Source organism: Salvelinus fontinalis, chromosome 14, assembly GCF_029448725.1.
Source record: "Salvelinus fontinalis isolate EN_2023a chromosome 14, ASM2944872v1, whole genome shotgun sequence".
Taxonomy (NCBI): domain Eukaryota; kingdom Metazoa; phylum Chordata; class Actinopteri; order Salmoniformes; family Salmonidae; genus Salvelinus; species Salvelinus fontinalis.
In genome coordinates, this window is record NC_074678.1 from 40,988,450 (window position 1) to 41,010,980 (window position 22,531).

At 41.2% G+C, this 22,531-nt stretch overlaps 1 protein-coding gene and 1 non-coding gene across 2 annotated transcripts; one reads left to right on the forward strand and one right to left on the reverse strand.

Moving 5' to 3' along the window:
* Nucleotides 1-2,061: 2,061 nt before the first annotated feature.
* Nucleotides 2,062-2,134, reverse strand: trnaa-agc (transfer RNA alanine (anticodon AGC)). The gene has a single exon. It is a non-coding gene; the product is annotated as a tRNA-Ala (tRNA).
* Nucleotides 2,135-2,549: 415 nt separating this feature from the next.
* Nucleotides 2,550-21,621, forward strand: LOC129810858 (hyaluronan and proteoglycan link protein 4-like). Its single transcript, XM_055861815.1, has 5 exons — nucleotides 2,550-2,798; nucleotides 10,627-10,747; nucleotides 12,099-12,461; nucleotides 16,662-16,964; nucleotides 19,735-21,621. The coding sequence occupies exons 1-5, from the start codon at nucleotides 2,796-2,798 to the stop codon at nucleotides 20,115-20,117; spliced, it is 1,173 nt and encodes a 390-aa protein (XP_055717790.1). The 5' UTR covers nucleotides 2,550-2,795; the 3' UTR covers nucleotides 20,118-21,621.
* The last annotated feature ends 910 nt before the right edge of the window (nucleotides 21,622-22,531 follow it).

The window sequence follows — 22,531 nt, forward strand, 5'->3', positions numbered from 1 at the left end:
TATAAATTTGTTTCTGTATTAGTTTATGTAACAAGTCCCATAGGGGAAGCAGAGGAGCAAGTAAGTAGATAAGTGTATCATACAAGACAAGACATCATGTTCTCTTAGACCAGGACCCTCCATTGAACTATACTGCAGAGTCAGAGTGAGACACAGACTCCACTTTTCCTGCAGCCTTTAGTTCAGGGCTCTCCAACACTGTTCCTGGAGAGCTTCAACCCTAATCAAGCGCATCAATTAGCTGGTTGACAAGCTGAATCAGGTTAGTTACAACTGGGGTTGGAACAAAAACCTACAGGAGGGGAATTGTCCATGAACAGTGTTGGTGAGCCCTGCTTTAGTTTATACAAACACGGAGGTGTTGACAACCAAATAATATTTTCCCCTTTTCATTAGAAACAAATGTGGCAGCCAGGTACCGGTACTGAGAAATGCTTCCAAAATAACTAACTCCAGTCAAGACATCCTTAGATGCATTTCATTTCAGTATGACAAACAAAGTCGGACAAGATCAAATTCAAGCACCAGGGAGAGAGAAAGAAAGGGAGGAATAACAACCCCCCCCCCCCCCCCAGTGAGAACAAGCGTCTGAGTGGTGTTCATTCATCTGCTGCTACTTTTCATCAGCAGGGGCTGATTGGCCCACCAGTCAGGGTGTGTTTTTGTGGACGTACATTTCATTCAACATGAGTCCTCATCACTCAACCCTAGTGGAACACAGATCATTGTCGTGTCTGCCTGCCCTTTGGAAAGAAAGTCACTCTCTCAGGCTAGGTATACCAGACGGCTGTTTGTTTGTCATTTTATTTCTCCTCTGTGGCAGTGCCTTCATGACGCTAGCTCTACTCGCTAGCCTGATCCCAGATCTGTATGTGTATGTGCTTTATCATTTTTATCATGACTATCTGACTATCCAATTACTTGTCATCATGGCTAATGCTATAAATCTATGGAACCAGGTTTGCCCCTTCCTCTCTTCTCTCCCTAAGTGATGTCATTCTGTTCTAGCTATTCTCTGTGCAGGTGGCCCATTGCTCTTCTGATATAAAAAGATCTCGAATGAAGCCCAGGTGGATTGCCTATTTGTATTTTGACACACAAACACTCAACACAACAGAGAAGGAATTACAGTTGATATCCCATTCAACTTGAAACCAAAGGCAAAAAGTTTTGCAGTTACTTCATATTGTCTCTATCAAATGTATAACCTATTTTGATATTTGGCTGTAGATTCAAAGGACATCTATCACTGTCAACATTCCCAAACATTAATGTAATTATATTTATATACTGTATACATTCATAGTGGATGATAACATGAAACCGTATAGAAAAAGCCATGTTCTCTCAAAACACAAACAATAATGGACGCCCTTTCTGTTACATTAGATGGAGGTTCCCTTGCTACAGAGAGGGTGTGCAGCATTAATATTCAACACAGTGATAATGTGTTATAAAAAAAGGTCTGTAAACACACTCTTCACCTCCGTCTCTTCAGTAACTAAGTGGCCTCTTATCTGAGTGACATGCACACTCACACACAGGATAATCTAATTAATTCTCCCTCAGCAGCTTTTACATGCTGATGTATGGCAATGAAAAACAAACGGCCTGCTTGCACTCTGTGACAGACCTAAATCAAATTCGGCCCCTATCACAACAGCTCCATCTCAGCTGTACAGCCTGAGACCCCAGGAGACTTGCGGTCTGCCTTTACCTTGATGGTAGAGAGGGGCTGAACACTGCAATATAGCAATTCACACTTTGCTGGGTCTGTATCAATATTAGTAGGTGTGAAGAGGACAGAGGCCATGCTGGTCAGATTATTTAAACTGGACTCTATATTGTCTCCTACAGACACCTGCCAGAAATAAAATGTTACATGACAATCAAAAGCAATTCCTATAATGTAATTTGGCATGAACCTGACTCGAGAAATGTCGTTCTCATTCTCAAAAATGCTTTTATAGTTAAAAGGAGCACCATCGTAACAGTATAATTTATGTCCTCCTTTCTAAAATGTCCTGCTTTCTTGAAACATATGGGCCAATAAAAATGTATTGGAGAATGCGGGCATCGATCCCGCTACCTCTCGCATGCTAAGCGAGCGCTCTACCATTTGAGCTAATTCCCCAGTGCGCTTAGAAAGCTCCAGTTAAATATATATAGCATACAGTGTCTTTTCCTCCCTACCAGCGTTCAATGTTTGCCAGCCTACTAGTACTGCTGTAAATTATAGGCTATAATAACTACATGCACACAAATCCACACTCTGAAATAAAAAATGTGTGTCTTGTGTTTAGTGTACGGTTGAATTTGCTATTAACATTAGACTACATTACGCCCTGCACAATGTTTTCTTTCGTTGATGGCAAGCATTGATACGATATTAGTTTAAGGAGGTTTAACGTTACTGCTGCTACTGAAACATTGTAGCCTTCCTACTGGCACAACGTATCATCATGCACTAACAGCAATCAGCAAATGCAACAATAAAGCAGTTCAGTTGTTCCCTGTTACTTTCGCTGATTTACACATTCTGGTGCGCTCTTATAGTGATTCACATTGTGCTGAAATTGTGTGAACTGCGGAACAGCCCAACTAGCCCAGTCCTGCACAGAGTCAGCAGTTCCCCTGCACTGCCAAAATCAAACAGCAATACGACAAGACACGGCAGGCTAACTGCAGGATAGAGAGCTATGAGTCAAGTACTGCACCATATCAATAACAGCCCAGCTGGAACAAACGACATACGGTATATCTAACTTCAGACAGACAGTATTCTTGAAGAGATAATGGTAAGTCTTCTAATGTGGCGGGATGGGTTGGCTCTGTGTCTGGGCATCATGCAGTCTTTTTTCTTACTGCATGGGATAGTTCTGTACAGTAACCTTAAAGATTACTGTAGCAGTGCAGTACAGTGCAGATGAGAGGATCAAGGAGCGTGGTCAGGTTATTTGTTTACAATGTGGTCAGCAGCATATTTCCATGTTCCTATTATAGGCAATTAAAATGTATAATATTGCAGAGGTGTCTGTAAAGAAACTTGCTGCAATAACAACCCTTTATTACATGAATGCTATTAATGTTAACTTATATATATATATATTTTTACATCTAAACATATGGGGGCTGCCTCTGACATTCCCACTGGACAAAACCTTATTTTTATTTTCGACGTCATTTCAACCCCCAAAAACACATGTTGAATCAACATGGAAAACGGATTGGATTTCAATAAAGTCATATAAGAGAATTTCGTATTTTTTTTCAATCAACTTTTAACCAATTACAGGGTGACATATTGTCCAATTACAGGGTGACATATTGGTTGAATTCACTCACGTTAGTTAACAACGCAACCAAACGTAAATCAAAACTAAATGTTGAACTGACATCTGTGCCTAGTGGGTTGTCTCCATACAGGTGTAGACTACAGTTGCACTTTAATCCAACATACACCCCCCCTGTGTGATACAATTTCTGAGTAACTTTATTGAGCAGCTACAGCTCCTCACCCTTTCTCATGGAATTCTAACATAGGCTGGTGCCAAGGGAGTTAACATTACAGGCCCCTTTCCCTCGTTGCTATCACATGGCAAACTGCACTCTCATGATGTAGCAGCTGATGTCATAGCAATACAAATTTACAATATGACCTGCAGTAGTGAGTGCATACATTTTTGCACTAGTCCCCCATGGGAATCAAACCCACAATCCTGGTGTTACAAGCACAATGCCCTACCAACTGAGACACACATACCCTAAACAACATGCAGAGTGGTGTAAGGAAAATAACTTCACCCTCAACGTCAACAAAACAAAGAAGCTGATGGTGGACTACAGGAGACAGCAGATAGAGCACGCCACCATCCACATCAACGGGGCGTGTCAACTGCCTGTTACTTAAGCCCAGAAGCTAGGATATGCATACAATTGGTACCATTGGATAGAAAACATGTTGAAGTTTGTATAAATGTTAAAATAATGTATAAGACTATAAGACAATTGATATGGCAGGAGAAAATCCAAAGAAAAAACAAACAAACAGAATAGTTCTTTTGAGAGCCCATGCTCTTACAATGGAAAGCATAGGGGCATATGCAATTCCAGCTCCCATATTGCAATTCCTATGGCTTCCACTAGATGTCAAGAGTCTTTGTTCAAGGTTTCAGGCTTGTAACTTGAATACTGAAGAAGAAATATGAGTTTTAGTATGATGACACCAGTTTGGAAATCCGTGTTCGAGCGGATTTGCTCTCCTATTGAACATACTTCTTTCCTTAAGAAATATTTCAGTTTAATTACATTTTAAGGTACCTGAGGAATAAATAGAAATGTATTTTGACTTGTTGAAACAAAGTTTATGTGTAGTTTATAGGATTACTCAAATCGATGGCGCCAAATAAATGTACTTTTTGGGATATAAAGCAGGATTTTATCTAACAAAACGACACTACATGTTGTAGCTGGGAGCCTTTGGATTGCAAATCAGAGGAAGATTTTCAAAAAGTAAGTGAATATTTAATCGCAATTTGTGAATTTATGAAAAATATTTTGATGTGGGGTGCCTTCCTCAAACAATTGCATGGCATGCATTCGCTGTAAAGCCTATTGTAAATCGGACAATGCAGTTAGATTTAAGCTTTTAACCGATATATGGCACTTGTATGTACCTAACTGTTTAATATCCATAATTTATGATTATTTATTTGAATTGCGGCCCTCCAATTTTACCGGAAGTTGTTAACAGGGGTCCCGCTGGCGGGACGCCTAACCCTAAGACTAGAGACTGCCGCTCTATGTACATAGCATCATTTAACACTAATCACTTTAATATTGTTTACATACTGTATTACCCACTTTATAGATACAGTTGAAGTCGGAAGTTTACATACACTTAGGTTGGAGTCATTAAAACACGTTTTTTTAACCACTCCACAAATTTCTTGTTAACAAACTATAGTTTTGGCAAGTCGGTTAGGACATCTACTTTGTGCACGACACAAGTAATTTTTCCAACAATTGTTTACAGACAGATTATTTCACTTATAATTCACTGTATCACAATTCCAGTGGGTCAGAAGTTTACATACACGAAGTTGACAGTGCCTTTAAACAGCTTGGAACGTTCCAGAAAATGATGTCATGGCTTTCGAAGCTTCTGAAAGGCTAATTGACATCATTTGAGTAAATTGGAGGTGTACCTGTGGCTGTATTTCAAGGCCTACCTTCAAACACAGTGCCTCTTTGCTTGACATTATGGGAAATCTAAAGAAATCAGCCAAGACCTCAGAAAACAATTGTAGACCTCCACAAGTCTGGTTCAACCTTGGGGGAAAGGACCGTGTGAAGATGCTGGAGGAAACAGGTACAAAAGATTCTATGTCGACATAACCTGAAAGGCCGCTCAGCAAGGAAGAAGCCACTGCTCTAAAACCGCCATAAAAAAGCCAGAAAACGGTTTGCAACTGCACATGGGGACAGATATTGTACTTTGTGGAGAAATGTCCTCTGGTCTGATGAAACAAAAATAGAACTGTTTGGCCATAATGACCATCTTTATGTTTGGAGGGAAAAGGGGGAGGCTTACAAGCCGAAGAACACCATCTCAACCTTGAGCACGGGGGTTGCAGCATCATGTTGTAGGGGTGCTTTGCTGCAGGAGGGACTGGTGCACTTCACAAAATAGATGGCTTCATGTGGATGGAAAATGATGTGGATATATTGAAGCAACATCCCAAGACATCAGTCAGGAAGTTAAAGCTTGGTCGTAAATGGGTCTTCTAAATTGACAATGAGTCCATACATACTTCCAAAGTTGTGGCAAAATGGCTTAAGGACAACAAAGTCAAGGTATTGGAGTGGCCATCATAAAGCCCTGACCTCAATCGTACAGAGAATTTGTGCGCAGAACTGAAAAAACGTGTGTGAGCAAGGAGGCCTACAAACCTGACTCAGTTACACCACCTCTGTCAGGAGGAATGGGCCAAAATTCACCCAACTTATTGTGGGAAGCTTGTGGAAGGCTACCCAAAACGTTTGACCCAAGTTAAACAATTTAAAGGCAATACTACCAAATACTAATTGAGTGTATGTAAACTTCTGACCCACTGGGAATGTGATGAAAGAAATCATTCTCTTTACTATTATTCTGACATTTCACATTCTTAAAATAAAGTGGTGACTGAGCTAAGATAGGGAATTTTTACCAGGATTAAATGTCAGGAATTGTGAAAAACTGAGTTTAAATGTATTTGGCTAAGGTTTATGTAAACTTCCGACTTCAACTATATTCTAGTCATGGTTCATCCTATACAACTACTGCTGTACACACCTTTTCTATTCACATACTGTCTATACACACTATTCATATACACATATATTTACACTGAACAAAAATATAAAAGCAACATGTCCCATGTTTCATGAGCTGAAATAAACGATCTCTGAAATGTTCCATATGCACAAAAATATTATTTCTGTAAAATGTTGTGCACATTCTCCTTTGCCAAATACTTTTTTATTTTACCTTTATTTAACTAGGCAAGTCAGTTAGGAACAAATTCTTATTTTCAATGACGGCCTAGGAACAGTAGAACAACAGATTTTTACCTTGTCAGCTCGGGGATTCGATCTTGCAACCTTTCGGTTACTAGTTCAACACGGTTACTAGTCCAACACTCTAAACACTACCAAGTGGACAAGTGTGGCATATCAAGAAGCTGATTAAACAGCATGATCATTACACAGGTGCACCTTGTACTGGGGACAATAAAAGCCAATCTAAAATGGGCAGTTTTGTCACACAACACAACAGATGTCTCAAGTTTTGAGGGAGCGTGCAATTGGCATGCTGACTGCAGGAATGTCCACCTGAGCTGTTGCCAGAGAATTGAATGTTAAAGAATGTACATCAGCAATAAGTCCAACTGGCCTCACAACCATGTGGAATGGTGATGTGAGCGGTTTGCTGATGTCAATGATGTGAACATAGTGTCCCGGGGTTGGTGGGTTTATTCAATGGGCAGGCAATGAACACAATTGCATTTTATTGATGGCAATTTGAATGCACAGAGACACCGTGACGAGATCCTGAGGCCCATTGTTGTGCCATTCATCTGCCGCCATCACCTCATGTTTCAGCATGATAATGCATGGCCCCATGTTGCAAGGATCTGTACACAATTCCTGGAAGCTGAAAATGTCCTAGTTCTTCCATGGCCTGCATACTCACCAGACATGTCACCACACATTGAGCATGTTTGGGATGCTCTGGATTGACGTGTACGACAACGTGTTCCAGTTCCCACCAATATTCAGCAACTTCGCACAGCCATTGAAGAGGACTGGGCCAACATTCCACAATCAACAGCCTGATCAACTCTATGCGAAGGAGATGTGTCATGCTGAATGAGGCAAATTGTGGCCACACCAGATACCGACTGGTTTTCTGATCCACGCCCCTACTTTTTTTTAAGGTATCTGTGACCAAAAGATGTATATCTGTATATCTAATGCATTTATTTCAATTGACTGATTATGAACTGCAACTCAGTAAAATCTTGTTCCATTTATATTTTTGTTCAGTGTAGAAATAGGTCATGCCTCTCCCTAAACAGCAGGAAGCAGATTGTACGGTCAATTTCCCTACTAGTTCTTGACTATGGTGACACCGTTTATCGGAATGCAGCAACCACTACTCTTAAATCTTTGAATGCTGTCTACCATAGCTGTATATATTTTAGACTCTGTCATGTTTTTTTAAACTTTGTATTTAAATACTGTATTCTAATATTTATACTAATGTACATTGCATTTTACACTTTTTATACACTTTTTATACACCACTTATTTATATACTGAATTAATGACAACTTACTCTAATATACTGCTGTACATATCATTTTTAGTATACAGTGCCTTTGGAAAGTATTCAGACCCCTTGACTTTTTCAACATTTTGTTACGTTACAGCCGTATTCAAAAATGTATTAAATAGTTTTCCCCCCTCATCAATCTACACACAATAACCCATAATGATTTTTAGAAATTGTTGCTAATTTATTAAAAAGAAAAAAAGTAAATATTACTGTCACGTTCGTCATAACGAGGAGACCAAGGTGCAGTGTGAGATGAATACATTCTTCTTTATTTAAACAAAGAACACTAAACAAACTAACACAAATAACAAAACGAACGTGACGCTATTAACACGAGTGCTGACATGCAACTACACATTGACAATAACCCACAAAACCAAAATGGAAAATGGCAACCTAAATAGGATCCCCAATCAGAGACAACGATAAACAGCTCTCTCTGATTGGGAACCAATTCAGGCCACCATAGACCTACATTTACCTAGACAATACCAAAACCCCATAGATATACAAAAAAACCTAGACAAGACAAAAACACCAATACCACCCTTGTCACACCCTGACCTAACCAAAATAATAAAGAAAACAAAGATAACTAAGGTCAGGGCGTGACAATTACGTTTACAAAGTATTCAGACCTTTTACTCAGTACTTTGTTGAAGCACCTTTGGCAGCAATTACATCCTTGAGTCTTCTTGGGTATGGGCACACCTGTATTTGGGGAGTTTCTCCCATTCTTCTCTGCAGATCCTCTCAAGCTCTGTCAGGTTGGATGGGGTGCGTTGCTGCACAGCTATTTTCAGGTCTCGCCAGAGATTTTTGATCAGGTTCAAGTTCGGGCTCTGGCTGGGCCACTCAAGGTCATTCAGAGACTTGTCCTGAATCCACTCCTGTGTGGTCTTGGCTGTGTGCTTAGGGCCATTGTCCTGTTGGAAGGTGAACCTTCGCCACAGTCTGAGGTCCTGAGCGCTCTGGAGCATGTTTTCATCAATCTCTCTATACTTTGCTCCCTTCATCTTTGCCTCGATCCTGACTAGTCTCCCAGTCCCTGCCACTGAAAAACATCCCCACAGCATGCTGCCACCACCATGATTCACCATAGGGATGGTGCCAGGTTTTCTCCAGATGTGAAACTTGGCATTCAGGCCAAAGAGTTCCATTTTGGTTTCATCAGACCAGAGAATCTTGTTTCTTATGGTCTGAGAGTCTTTAGGTGCCCTTTGGCAAACTCCAAGCGAGCTGACATGTTTGGCTGGGCGGCCAGCTCTAGGAAGATTCTTTGTGGTTCCGAACTTCTTCTATTTAAGAATCAAATCGAAGTTTATTTGTCACGTGCGCCGAATACAACAGGTGTAGACCTTACAGTGAAATGCTTACTTACAGGCTCTAACCAATAGTGCAAAAAAGGTATTGGGTGAACAATAGGTAAGTAAAGAAATAAAACAACAGCAAAAAGACAGGCTATATACAGTAGCGAGGCTATAAAAGTAGCGAGGCTACATACAGACACCGGTTAGTCAGGCTGATTGAGGTAGTATGTACATGTAGATATGGTTAAAGTGACTATGCATATATGATGAACAGAGAGTAGCAGTAGCGTAAAAGAGGGGTTGGAGGGTGGTGGGTGGCGGGTGGCGGGACACAATGCAGATAGCCTGGTTAGCCAATGTGCGGGAGCACTGGTTGGTCGGGCCAATTGAGGTAGTATGCACATGAATGTATAGTTAAAGTGACTATGCATAAATGATAAACAGAGAATAGCATCAGCGTAAAAGAGGGGTTGGGGGGGCACACAATGCAAATAGTCTGGGTAGCCATTTGATTACCTGTTCAGGAGTCTTATGGCTTGGGGGTAAAAACTGTTGAGAAGCCTTTTTGTCCTAGACTTGGCACTCCGGTACCGCTTGCCATGCATTAGTAGAGAGAACAGTCTATGACTGGGGTGGCTGGGGTCTTTGACAATTTTTAGGGCCTTCCTCTGACACCGCCTGGAGGCCATTGTGTTCTTGGGGATCTTCAATGCTGCAGCACATTTTTTAATACCCTTCTCCAGATCTCAGCCTGGACACAATCCTGTCTTGGAGCTCTATGGACAATTCCTTCGACCTCATGGCTTGGTTTATAGCTCTGACATGCACTGTCAACTGTGGGACCTTATATAGACAGGTGTGTGCCTTTCCAAATCATGTCCAAGCAATTGAATTTACCACAGTTGGTGAAACATCTCAAGGATAATCTATGGAAACAGGATGCACCTGAGATCAATTTCGAGTCTCACAGCAAAGGGTCTGAATACCCTGTTTTCACTTTGTCATTATGGGGTATTGTGTGTAGATTGCTCAGGAATTTGTTTAATTTAATCAATTTTAGAATAAGGCTGTAACGTAACAAAATGTGGAAAAAGTCAAGGGGTCTGAATAGTTTCCGAAGGCACCGTATCTTGTGTAAATTAATCCGATGTATGTATAGATTTCATTTGGATTACTGTTACATTGCTATTTGGGTTGTTAATTAGTTTCGTTCCAACATTTCTTGATTGACATTATACTCCATTATTAGGCGCTAGTAACTTAAGCATTTCACTGCACCTGCTCTAACATTGGTAAACTGTGTACGTGACCAAAAAACTTTAATTTGATTTGTTTATAGGCTAGCCATATTAGAGCTTAGGAATGGCTAGCAGCACTATTGGATACTCAATAACTGCAACTTCACTGATTGGTCCTTCCCTGCCTCCCTTGCAGCTCTCCTCACAGCCCCTGTCCTTGGGGACAGTGACCTGCTTGGTCCTAATCTTTGGCCTCTATGCGACCTCCCTCCCTACCGATGCTGAGAAGGGAAGGAGGAAAGTTGTTCATGTACTCGGTAAGATCTCTCCTTTTCTCTATCCCCATCCCACACATGTTGCATCATTGTAATGAGAATGATTTTTTTACATTCCAAGGGGAGAATAAAAGAGCAGCTGTCTGGGTTTCAAAATAAGTGAGTCGCAAAACTTTATCTCTCCTCCAGGATTATTGGCAGTCAACTGCAGAAAATTGAATTTCTGTTTCATGTAGAATGAGGTAGGAGTCATATTATCAGTAAAATGTTGCTAAATTCCATCCACTTCATATTCCAGCAGATGTTGTTGATTTGGACTTAGAACAGTCTCTATCAACACTGCGAAGAAGCTGTGTTCAGCCTGATGGAACTGGAACCTGGAACTTGCTGTGATGCTGTACTGGCCACCAGCTACAATATCACCTTGTTATCATCACCTGTCCTTCTTAAATATAATGTTATTATTATGTTCTAAACAGTATGCCTCCACCTGGATACATCTCTATTCCCGCCTGAAGTCCCAACCTAGATTTATGTTTGAATGTATTCTGTAAACAGGTCTCAAAGCTCAGCGGTCGGTTACAAACATTTCAGAGTGCAGAGTTCCCAGCTCACAGTCATTATACCAGCTGTCATGGCTAATTGTAGGCTTTGTGATCTGTTCACAATAAGCAGACTCTTAGAATGAGAATCAGTCAGCTGTGTTGCTCAGTAACCCTCAGAGAAGAGCACTGTCACAAAGCCTAGGAGACGGCCTGGCTGCCAATGACGCAAACCAGAGCTGCTTGTACATTCCATTTCAAATAAAGTTGTCTCCTACCCACTGCTGTCATTCACTACCCCTCACGAATCTGAGACAACTGGGTAGGTGTAAGTCATAGCTCCCCCTACGCGTCATATTGATTTCCAGTCCTATTAGATTTGCGAAGTGGAGTGAACATGGGTGTAGATGTAGGGAGTCAAACACTTTCTGGAATGAAACACAGCTTAGTCTTTGAGGATTCAGCTGGCCTAAAAAGAACTATGATGTAATAGGCAGTGCCAGTGACACAGAACAAGGCACAGAACAAGGCACGCTGGGACCTCGCACTGATGATGAAACACACGTCTCTCAGGTGACACATGTCTCCTCAGCCCATTGGCTCCCACCGGGGAAACAACAAGCTATCTAATTATATACACTTTCACCATCATGACCTTCTAACTAAAGTTTGGTTGGTTCCCATAACTTTAACAGTAATAATGTCCCTATATACTGTAGATCATCACACTATGAGAAATTTTGAAAGTAAAGTACTGGTGCATCAGATCATTGATAAACATACTGTAAGTCCCCCACAACCTTGCCTGTTCTGACCATTCCTGTTCCTCTACTCCCCCTCTCTGCGTCCAGAGGATGACACTGGGGCAGTGATTGTTCAGACCGCCCCCGGTAAAGTGATCACCCACCGGGGAGGCTCCATCACCCTGCCCTGCCGCTACCACCACGAACCTGAGAGCTCCGACCCCAACCGCATCCGCATCAAGTGGACCAAGGTGACGGACGCGCTGGTGTTTGAGGATGTGTTCGTTGCACTGGGCCTCCAGCAGAGGTTGTTCGGGTCGTATCGGGGTCGTGTGTCCCTGGAGCAAAACGGACCGGGGGACGCCTCGGTCATCATCCACAACGTCACCTTGGAGGACTACGGACGCTACGAGTGTGAGGTCACCAACGACATGGAGGATGATACGGGATTCGTCAACCTCGATCTTGAAGGTCAGAGGTTAAGGTTGAAGGGTTAGATGGGTTCAGAGCCATGTATTTAGAGAGTTGGGCCAACTTTTAGAATGTTAAATATTGTTCTAATTCGAGACATACAGTTACATAGCATTATTTACCAGGTTTCCGAACACCCCAGCCATGAGCTGCTCACTTCCTTACCAACAGACTCAGAGACAGTTTCTATCTACAAGCCATCAGACTGCTGAACACTGGACTGACCTCCTGCTCTGATTCTCCACACCTTCTCCACACCGAGCACATACACACACATACTCATTCTAAACATGATATATTCCCATGTAATGTTAATCCTTAAGAGTCTATTGATTAGAGGTTGACCGATTATGATTTTTCAACGCCGATACCGATACCGATTATTGGAGGACCAAAAAAAGCTGATACCGATTAATCGGACAATTTTTATATATATATATATATATTTGTAATAATGACAATTACAACAATACCGAATGAACACTTTTATTTTAACTTAATATAATACATAATTAAAATCTATTTAGTCTCAAATAAATCATGAAACATGTTCAATTTGGTTTAAATAATGCAAAAACAAAGTGTTGGATAAGAATGTAAAAGTGCAATATTTGTCACGATCGTCAATGGGAGAGAGTGAGGACCAAAATGCAGCGTGTGGAAAGTACATCTTCTTTATTTAAGAAAGAAGACGAAAACAAAACGAACACTATACAAAACAACAAAACAGACGACCGTGAAGCTAATCAAACATAAGTGCTGACACTAAACACTTAGACATAGACAATTACCCACAAATGCATGATGCCCATGGCTGCCTTAAATATGGCTCCCAATCAGAGACAAATGAAAGACATCTGTCTCTGATTGAGAACCACTCAGGCAACCATAGACATACCTAGAAACATTCACTCAACACAAACTCATACACTACACCCAACACCCCCTTTACCATATAACCACCCAAAATGACCAAAACACAAACATTCCCCATGTCACACCCTGACCTAACTAAAATAATAAAGAAAACAAAGAATACTAAGGCCAGGGCGTGACAATATTTGCCATGTAAGAAAGCTAACGTTTAAGTTCCTTGCTCAGAACATGAGAACATATGAAAGCTGGTGGTTCCTTTTAACATGAGTTTTCAATATTCCCAGGTAAGAAGTTTTAGGTTGTAGTTATTATAGGAATTATAGGACTTTTTCTCTCCATACCATTTGTATTTCATTTACCTTTGACTATTGGATGTGCTTATAGGCACTATAGTATTGCCAGCCTAATCTCGGGAGTTGATAGGCTTGAAGTCATAAACAGCGCAATGCTTGAAGCACAGCGAAGAGCTGCTGGCAAGAAATGCAGGAAAGTGCTGTTTGAATGAATGCTTACGAGCCTGCTGCTGCCTACCACCGCTCTGTCAGACTGCTCTATCAAATATCAAATCACAGACTTACTAATAATATAAGAACACACAGAAATACGAGCCTTAGGTCATTAATATGGTCAAATCCGGAAACTATCATTTCGAAAACAAAACGTTTATTCTTTCAGTGAAATACGGAACCGCTCCGTATTTTATCGAACGGGTGGCATCCATAAGAGTAAATATTACTGTTACATTGCACAACCTTCAATGTTATGTCATAATTATGTACAATTCTGGCAAAGTAATTACTGTCTTTGTTAGGAAGAAATGGTCTTCACACAGTTCGCAACGAGCCAGGCGGCCCAAACTGCTGCATATACCCGGACTCTGCTTGCACAGAACGCAAGAGAAGTGACAATTTCCCTAGTTAAAAGAAATTCATGTTAGCAGGCAATATTAACTAAATATGCAGGTTTAAAAATATATACTTGTGTATTGATTTTAAGAAAGGCGTTGATGTTTATGGTTAGGTACACATTGGTGCAATGACCGTGCTTTTTTCACGAATGCGCTTGTTCAATCATCATCCGTTACGAAGTAGGCTGTGATTCGATGATAAATTAACAGGCACCGCATCGATTATATGCAACGCAGGACAAGCTAGATAAACTAGTAATATCATCAACCATGTGTGATTATGATTATGTGATTATGTTAAGATTGATTGTTTTTTATAAGATAAGTTTAATGCTAGCTAGCACCTTACCTTGGCTCCTTGCTGCACTCGCATAACAGGTAGTCAGCCTGCCACGCAGTCTCCTCGTGGAGTGCAATGTAATCGGCCATAATCGGTGTCCAAAAATGCAGATTACTGATTGTTATTATTTTTTTCTAATTGAAATAATAATTGTGTCCTTCAAACTTTGCTTTCGTCAAAGAATCCTCCATTTGCAGCAATTACAGCCTTGCGGACCTTTGGCATTCTAGTTGTCAATTTGTTGAGGTAATCTGAAGAGATTTCACCCCATGCAAGTTGGATTGGCTTGATTGGCACTACGTACCATACGGTCAAGCTGCTCCCACAACAGCTCAATAGGGTTGAGATCCGGTGACTGTTCTGGCCACTCCATTATAGACAGAATACCAGCTGACTGCTTCTTCCCTAAATAGTTATTGCATAGTTTGGAGCTGTGCTTTGGGTCCTTGTCCTGTTGTAGGAGGAAATTGGCTCCAATTAAACACAGTCTACAGGGGATGGCATGGCGTTGCAAAATGGAGTGATAGCCTTCCTTCTTCGAGATCCCTTTTACCCTGTATAAATCTCTCACTTTACCACCACCAAAGCACCCCCAGACCATCACATTGCCTCCACCATGCTTGACAGATGGTGTCATGCACTCCTCCAGCATCTTTTCATTTTTTCTGAGTCTCACAAATGTTCTTCTTTGTGATCCGAACACCTCAAATTTAGATTTGTCTGTCCATAACACTTTTTTCCAATCTTCCTCTGTCCAGTGTCTGTGTTCTTTTGTCCATCTTAATCTTTTATTTTTATTGGGCAGTCTGAGATATGGCTTTTTCTTTTCAACTCTGCATAGAAGGCCAGCATCACGAAGTTGCCTCTTCACTGTTGACGTTGAGACTGGTGTTTTGCGGGTACTATTTAATGAAGCTGCCAGTTGAGGACTTGTGAGTCGTCTGTTTCCCAAACTAGACACTCTACTGTACTTGTCCTCTTGCTCAGTTGTGCACCAGGGCCTCCCACTCCTCTATTCTGGTTAGCGCCAGTTTGCGCAGTTCTGTGAAGGGAGTAGTACACAGCGTTGTACGAGATCTTCAGTTTTTTAGCAATTTCTCGCATGGAATAGCTTTAATTTCTCAGAACAAGAATATACTGACGAGTTTCAGAAGAAAGTTCTTTGTTTCTGGCCATTTTGAGGCTGTAATCGAACGCACAAATGCTGATGCTCCAGATACTCAACTGGTCTAAAGAAGGCCAGTTTTATTGCTTTTTTAAATCAGCACAATAGTTTTCAGCTGTGCTAACATAATTACAAAAGGGTTTTCTTATGATCAATTAGCCTTTTAAAATGATAAACTTGGATTAGCTAACACAAAGTGCCATTGGAACACAGGAGTGATGGTTGCTGATAATGGGCCTCTGTATGCCTATGTAGATATTTCATAAAAATCTGCCGTTTCTTTCTGCCATTTTCTTTCAAAAACAAGGACATTTCTAAGTGACCCCAAACATTTGAACGGTATCTCGGCTTTCCGCATCTACGGTGGAAGATGGCCGAGCTACACCAGTGTTTTTCAGACCATGAGACATCTCGAAATTGGGTTCTCTCACAAAAAAGTCTGTAGCATCCAAACGGTTTGGCCTACAAACGAATATGACCACTCTGTGGTAGTCATACTCTCGTTTGAAGGTCACGGTACTCGTGTGAAGGTAAGCCAAACAAATTAATGAAAGTATGTAGGCAGTTTTGTGCCGGCAAAAATAAGGTGTTAAATATGTGTCAAAATAAACTAAAATATATCCTGAGTTTTCTCCTAGATATAGGACAGACACTTCAAAACCTAATTACCTATGATTTGTTTTGGGACTGTCTTTTTTTGCATTTATGAATGTGTTATTCAATGCGTTTCTATGGGCTACAGTAGTAAAGGGCAAATTCAATATTCTATCAAATAATATATATTTTTATATCTAAAGGGGTCCATAAATTCTAAATAAAATAGATAAATAATCCATGTTATGAATGTCTTTAAAAAAATCCAAATGTTAGCTTGTACTCCTAGTTCAGTATCTCTCTCTCTCTTTCCACCAGGTGTGGTGTTCCCCTACTATCCCCGTGTGGGGCGCTACAAGCTCAACTACCACCAGGCTGAGGACGTGTGTAAGGAGCAGGATGCTATCCTGGCCTCCCATGCCCAGCTCCACAAGGCCTGGCTGGATGGACTGGACTGGTGCAACGCTGGCTGGCTGGAGGATGGCTCCGTCCAGTACCCCATCTCCCACTCCCGGGACCAGTGTGGCCGCAAGGACACCGCCGCAGGGGTACGCAACTACGGCTACAGACACAAAGAGGATGAGCGCTATGATGCCTTCTGTTTCACCTCCAACCTCAATGGTGAGTGTGGGGATGTGTGGGCTTTCTTTCCTTGAACAGATGAGATATGTGAACATTGATAGGTGACGTGTAGATTCCCCAGATATCTTTCCACCATATTGCCTCTGCTCTGACTATACAGTGTTTTCAGGTCTGTGTGGATGAAGCATGTAAATCTTGGTGGGGCAATAAAACAAAAAACAAAGTGGGATGCATGCAGCACCGCTACTACACAACATAAAACTAAACAATACGTGAATTGCACTACAACGGTGACAAACGGTGCCCACAAACTGTTAGGGCCTACATAAAGCTAACCCAACATCTTACCACTGCTACACCTCGCTATCAGCGGTGTCTTGTCTGGCAGCGAAACAGTTCTTTCAGCCTCATTTACTGCCTTTAAAAAAACATAGTTGGCTGACTTGCTTAAACAAATGTGGTTTCTAAGGACAATTGAGATGTACAAATTATGGCATAAGGGGACGACAAGCAGATAAGAGGCAATTCGTAATTTTGATGAAGACATTAATGTGCGAGCCCTGTACACCAAGTCAGAACAGTAGGCGAAATTAAGAGGGGTAAATAGACCAAATTATAAGATACTAACAGTTTACTACACAACATACACTTAGTATTACTTTCTTGGCTACAGTATACATTTCTCCCTGGCATATTACAGAATTTATGCAGAATTTATGGTCATCCAACATTTCCGAGTTGGATGACCGTTCAAAACGTATTTCCCAGTCGGAGCTCGTTTTTTTCTGGAATTCCCAGTTGTCTTGAACTGACTGAAGTTAACAGTTGTTTTGGGCGCTGCAAAAAATCAAGGTTCATTGACAGCATGGCCAATGTTGAATGTTTATCATTTTAAACTTGGAAAAGAGACACTTAATCCCTGATTTAGGACCACACAGCCACTCCACTGAATAGCAGGCTAGTGATTGCTTTGCAATGCTTGCAGTTAGCCACTGTCACTGATTACTTCCAAACCACTCATTGTTTAATTTGTGATTTCCAACTTGTTATGTAATGTTTATGTCCAATGGCCGATGAGTACTGATACGTTTTATCTATAATTTGTCTTCATTATTTCTCTTCATATTGCAAGGATTAAAAATGATTTGCCACTAGATTGTCGACTTGATTCATGATAATGACTGCGAGCTAAGATTTTGAAAGTATGATGTTGACATGATCAGTCCAATCAAAGTTACTGTAGATATAACCTGAATTGACGTAATTTTATCTGTGGCCAATGACCTTGAGCCTTCTTGGATGGGCACTTCTAATGTAACTCTATGGCAGCACACAAGGGGCTTGAAATATTTTAGGTCTACCCTTAGACTTGGCGGTGATTTACTGTCCCCACGAGTGACAGAACACTGGGCTAATCATGGCTCAACTAGAGAACATTACCAATACCTACGCTCTGTTTTTTCTGCTGGCTGCATCACCACCACAGAAAGCACTGAGCTAGGCTGAAATACCTGTATTTTGGAGCTGCCTTACTCAAGAAAGCAAAAAAGAGACCATGTTTGTATGTGGCTTTATTAACAATTCTTTTTTTAACGTTGTTTGCAAACTAATATGTGACATGAATTAATTCCCCCCAATTTTTGGATTAAAATTTTTTAAAAATTGCTAAAAATGTGTGGTTCAAAAACAAAAAATGTGGGTCTCCACCTCCCCTGAATGATGGGTCGCAACTGGTAAGGAGACTAGGCGAGGTGCAGCCAGAGAGTCCACAGGGGGAAGAGGGGCATGTCTCTGTTCTCTGCACCGTGATCCCCTAAGCCCGAGGCCATCGGATTTGGGTCAGTCCCTGTTTTGATTCTGCTCTCTTAAAAGGGCCACAGCGTCTAATGATATTCTTTCTTGAACATTAAAGCAAAATAGTCCTTTTTGCCAAGAGCTGAACTATCTGAGCTAGAGAAGAGAACAACACACTAGCCATAGTCGAACTTTAACCTGGTACTTCATAGTGGAGACCTAACAGTCTTATCATTGCCTCCCCAGTGAGTTAATTATAGTCAACAGACAGTCTGGCCTGAAATGTGGGCTATCTTCAGGAGCGATGGTGGGTGATACAGTTGCACTGACCAGCTGGAAGATATTTACCCAGTAGCCCTTGGGGAATTATAAGACAATATTACTCCCTAACAGGCAGCAGCCACATAAATAAACGGAAACAAGCCTGCTGTCAGCCGTTCTGTGGTAGAAAATGACCCTATGTTTTCTAGGTTAGCTTGTTCATTCCTCTCTGTAAAAACTTAACTCGGCCTCATTTCAGAGCTAACACTTTCTACAATCATGATCCCGTAACTGTAAATGCTTCTGGCGAGAAGTCTTCCCAGAGCAAGATGAAATTAGAATGTAAGTATTTTACAGTAATTTGAGCACTGTCCACCACCGCTGCATGCTGTTCGATTTTCAGCGGCTGTCCAGACGAATGTTTGGTTTTTGAGATTCGGAACACATTCTGCAGACAAGAGATCAAACTGTTCTGGTCTATGATAACTCATAATCTTTCCCCTAAGGGTGTCTGCTGCTGTTATCTCATGTGGTTCTCTCTCTATCTCCTTCTCTCTTTCTTTCCCTCACACCCCTGACAATTTATCTTCCTCACCCTCTGTCTCACCCCTTTCACTCCCCTTCCAATCACTCATTCATTCACTCACTCACTCACTCACTCACTCACTCACTCACTCACTCACTCACTCACTCACTCACTCACTCACTCACTCACTCACTCACACAAACTTCTCTCCCCTCCTCTCTCCTCCAGGTAAGGTGTATTTCCTGAAGCGCTTTAAGAAGGTGAATTATTCTGAAGCAGTGAAGGCGTGCGTTCGTGATGGCTCCGTGGTGGCCAAGACGGGCCAGCTCTATGCTGCCTGGAAGATCCAGCTGCTGGACCGCTGTGAAGCTGGCTGGCTGGAGGATGCAAGCATCCGCTACCCCATCGTCAACCCACGTACCCGCTGCGGAGGGCCCCAACCAGGGGTCCGCCACCTGGGCTTCCCTGACTTGAAGTTCCGCCTCTACGGGGTCTACTGCTTCCGCACGAATGAAGAGAGTGTTAATGGTGATGTGGTGAAGTCGACCCAGGGCCCAAGGAAGAGCAGCAAGGACATCCCCATGAACACCACCTCCAGCAGAATCATCTAGAGAGAGACTGAGAGGAGGGTTAAGATCACTGCCCGTACAACATAGCTCCATCCATTGCTTTAACTAAACAACATGGATAAACATCACTGACAACACATGCTAATTTGCAGGATTCACCAGAAAGGGAAAGTAACTGCTTTGTTCAATAAGGGGCGGAATCTTTATCTCTGGGATTTCTCCTGTCTGGTGTTAAACGAGGTGCCAGTTTGTTGAGAGCGTTCCGTGCACCTTTCACTGTCTCAGAGAGGCTTAGCTAGTAACTTCTCACGCACATCAAGATTGGAAAGCCTTTCATTAAATAACTCCATAGTTGACTATGTGTCTATTGGAGGTATGGAGAGAGGCCACATGCATGATGGGGTCTCAGACTCCACAGTGTGTTCTGGTCTCAATGTGGCTTCATTTCCAGAGAAAAAGGCCCTTTGCGAGAGGCACTCGACTTCAAGCAGTGCCAGCCGGAGAGAGTCATATTAATTAGTGTGCAGTACAGACAGAGACAGAAAGACAGAGATAATTTACTATGTCTGTCTGAGTGTAATGAATGTGGCACATTAAGAGATCCTCTCTCTCAGAGGCCTGATTAGCAGAGACTGATGATGAGCTTAATGCAGACTACTAATGCCTGATCAATCTGTGAATGTTGCCAGTTGCCAGCATGATGCCCAAGCTTTGCCTGGCATGGCAGGGCACTGCTCAGAGGTGCCCTTTGAGTTTACTGCGCCCCCAGTCACCTGCCTCTGGGCACAAACTGGTTGAATCAATGATGTTTCCATGTCATTTCAACAAAAAGATGTAATGTGATGACATTGAATCAAGGTGAAAACTGGTTAGATTTGCAAAAAGTAATCAACGTAAGGGAATTCTGTCTTTTTTTTCACCCAATTTTGAACTTAAATCCAATGACGTGACATTTTGTGTTTATTTCACGTTGAATTCACGTTAGTTGACAACTCAACCAAATGTAAATCAAAACTAGACATTGAAATGGTGTCTGTGCCGAGTGAGCAGTTGCCATGTTTGGGTAGAGCCAATTATTAAACGTTATTCACCTCAGTAACTAACTAAGTACTGGCATGCCATACCAGAGCTCAATAAACATAGTAGTGAATATTGCACTTAGATATACTTTATGATGTAATGGTTAGTCTATAGCAAGCATGTTATACCTGGATGTGATTTTAGTATCCGGGGCTGAAGTTGAACTAACTGAACTATGTTATAGCTGCTTTAATAGCTGCTTAATTACCTCATATTTCTATGCAGCCATGGCTATCGATTGCACTCTTTGTTCAACTGTGAAATAGCGTGATTTTAACTGTATTGGTCATTATCTTGATGCATGAATGTATCTATAGTTAGGGCTATATGCTGACGCTGTGATACAAAAGTAACAAATGAGATCTTGACAATGTTGTTAAAAAATTCTGATTCTGTGATATTCTGTCTTTGCATTTTCATCATCTCTACTGTGATATCCTAATAAACAAAACTAAATGAAACTGTATCAGTCGACTTGAAGTGTTTGTTTCTGAGTAGCTCTAGAGTACAGGCTTTAGTGGAACAACACTTTGTGCACTGCCAACACAACAAAAGTGACAATGTAATTTCCATAGCAACAGTCTTAACAAACCCAAATCAAGTTCAAGGCAAACTAATAACATGAAATGATCATTCTGTTAAGTGATACATTTCAGTAAAGCAAATTGGAATGATTGAGTGAGCTGTAGCTACATCCTTGACAGCATAACCATGTTTGTTGATACATTTGTTCAAGACACATTCAAATGCCATGAAGACATATTGTGAGAATTTAAAAAAACAATAATTAGAACAGTGTTTATCAGCTATATCAATCTCTGCTATGAATTATAAGTCTACCGGCATAGAAACAAAAGGAATTAACAGAGGCGAAGCCCTGAGTCATATTGACATTTATATTTCAGGGGTATTCATTATGTATTCCACATTTCAATATTGAAGTATGCTTGGCTGATCTGGTGTTGGTTCTTGAAATGCTTAAACTCAGAGGTGATTAAGTTATTCATATTTAACTACACAATGTTAAAACTCATTTTTTGGAAGGCAAACGAGACCGTCTGCTTTATTTTACTCCTGAATTATTATGATATTTTAAGGGTGCTATGCAAACTTGAAGTTTCATATCATATCAAATCAAATCAAATTGTATTTGTCACATGTGCCGAATACAACAGCTGTAGAACTTACAGTGAAATGTTTTAACCAACAATGCAGTTTTAAAAAGAAGTAAGAAATAAAAGAGAGTGTTAAATTAATTAAAGAGCAGAAATAAAATAACAATAGCGAGGCTATATACTCGGGGTACCGGTACAGAGTCAATGTGCGGGGGCACCGGTTAGTCGAGGTAATTGAGGTACTATGTATATGTATTAAAG

Excerpts from the sequence above, each read along its gene's own strand:
- LOC129810858 (XM_055861815.1), top strand. Across the intron at positions 10,748-12,098 it reads GAAAGTTGTTCATGTACTCG|AGGATGACACTGGGGCAGTG; the intron begins GTAAGATCTCTC and ends CTCTGCGTCCAG. Across the intron at positions 12,462-16,661 it reads CGTCAACCTCGATCTTGAAG|GTGTGGTGTTCCCCTACTAT; the intron begins GTCAGAGGTTAA and ends TCTTTCCACCAG.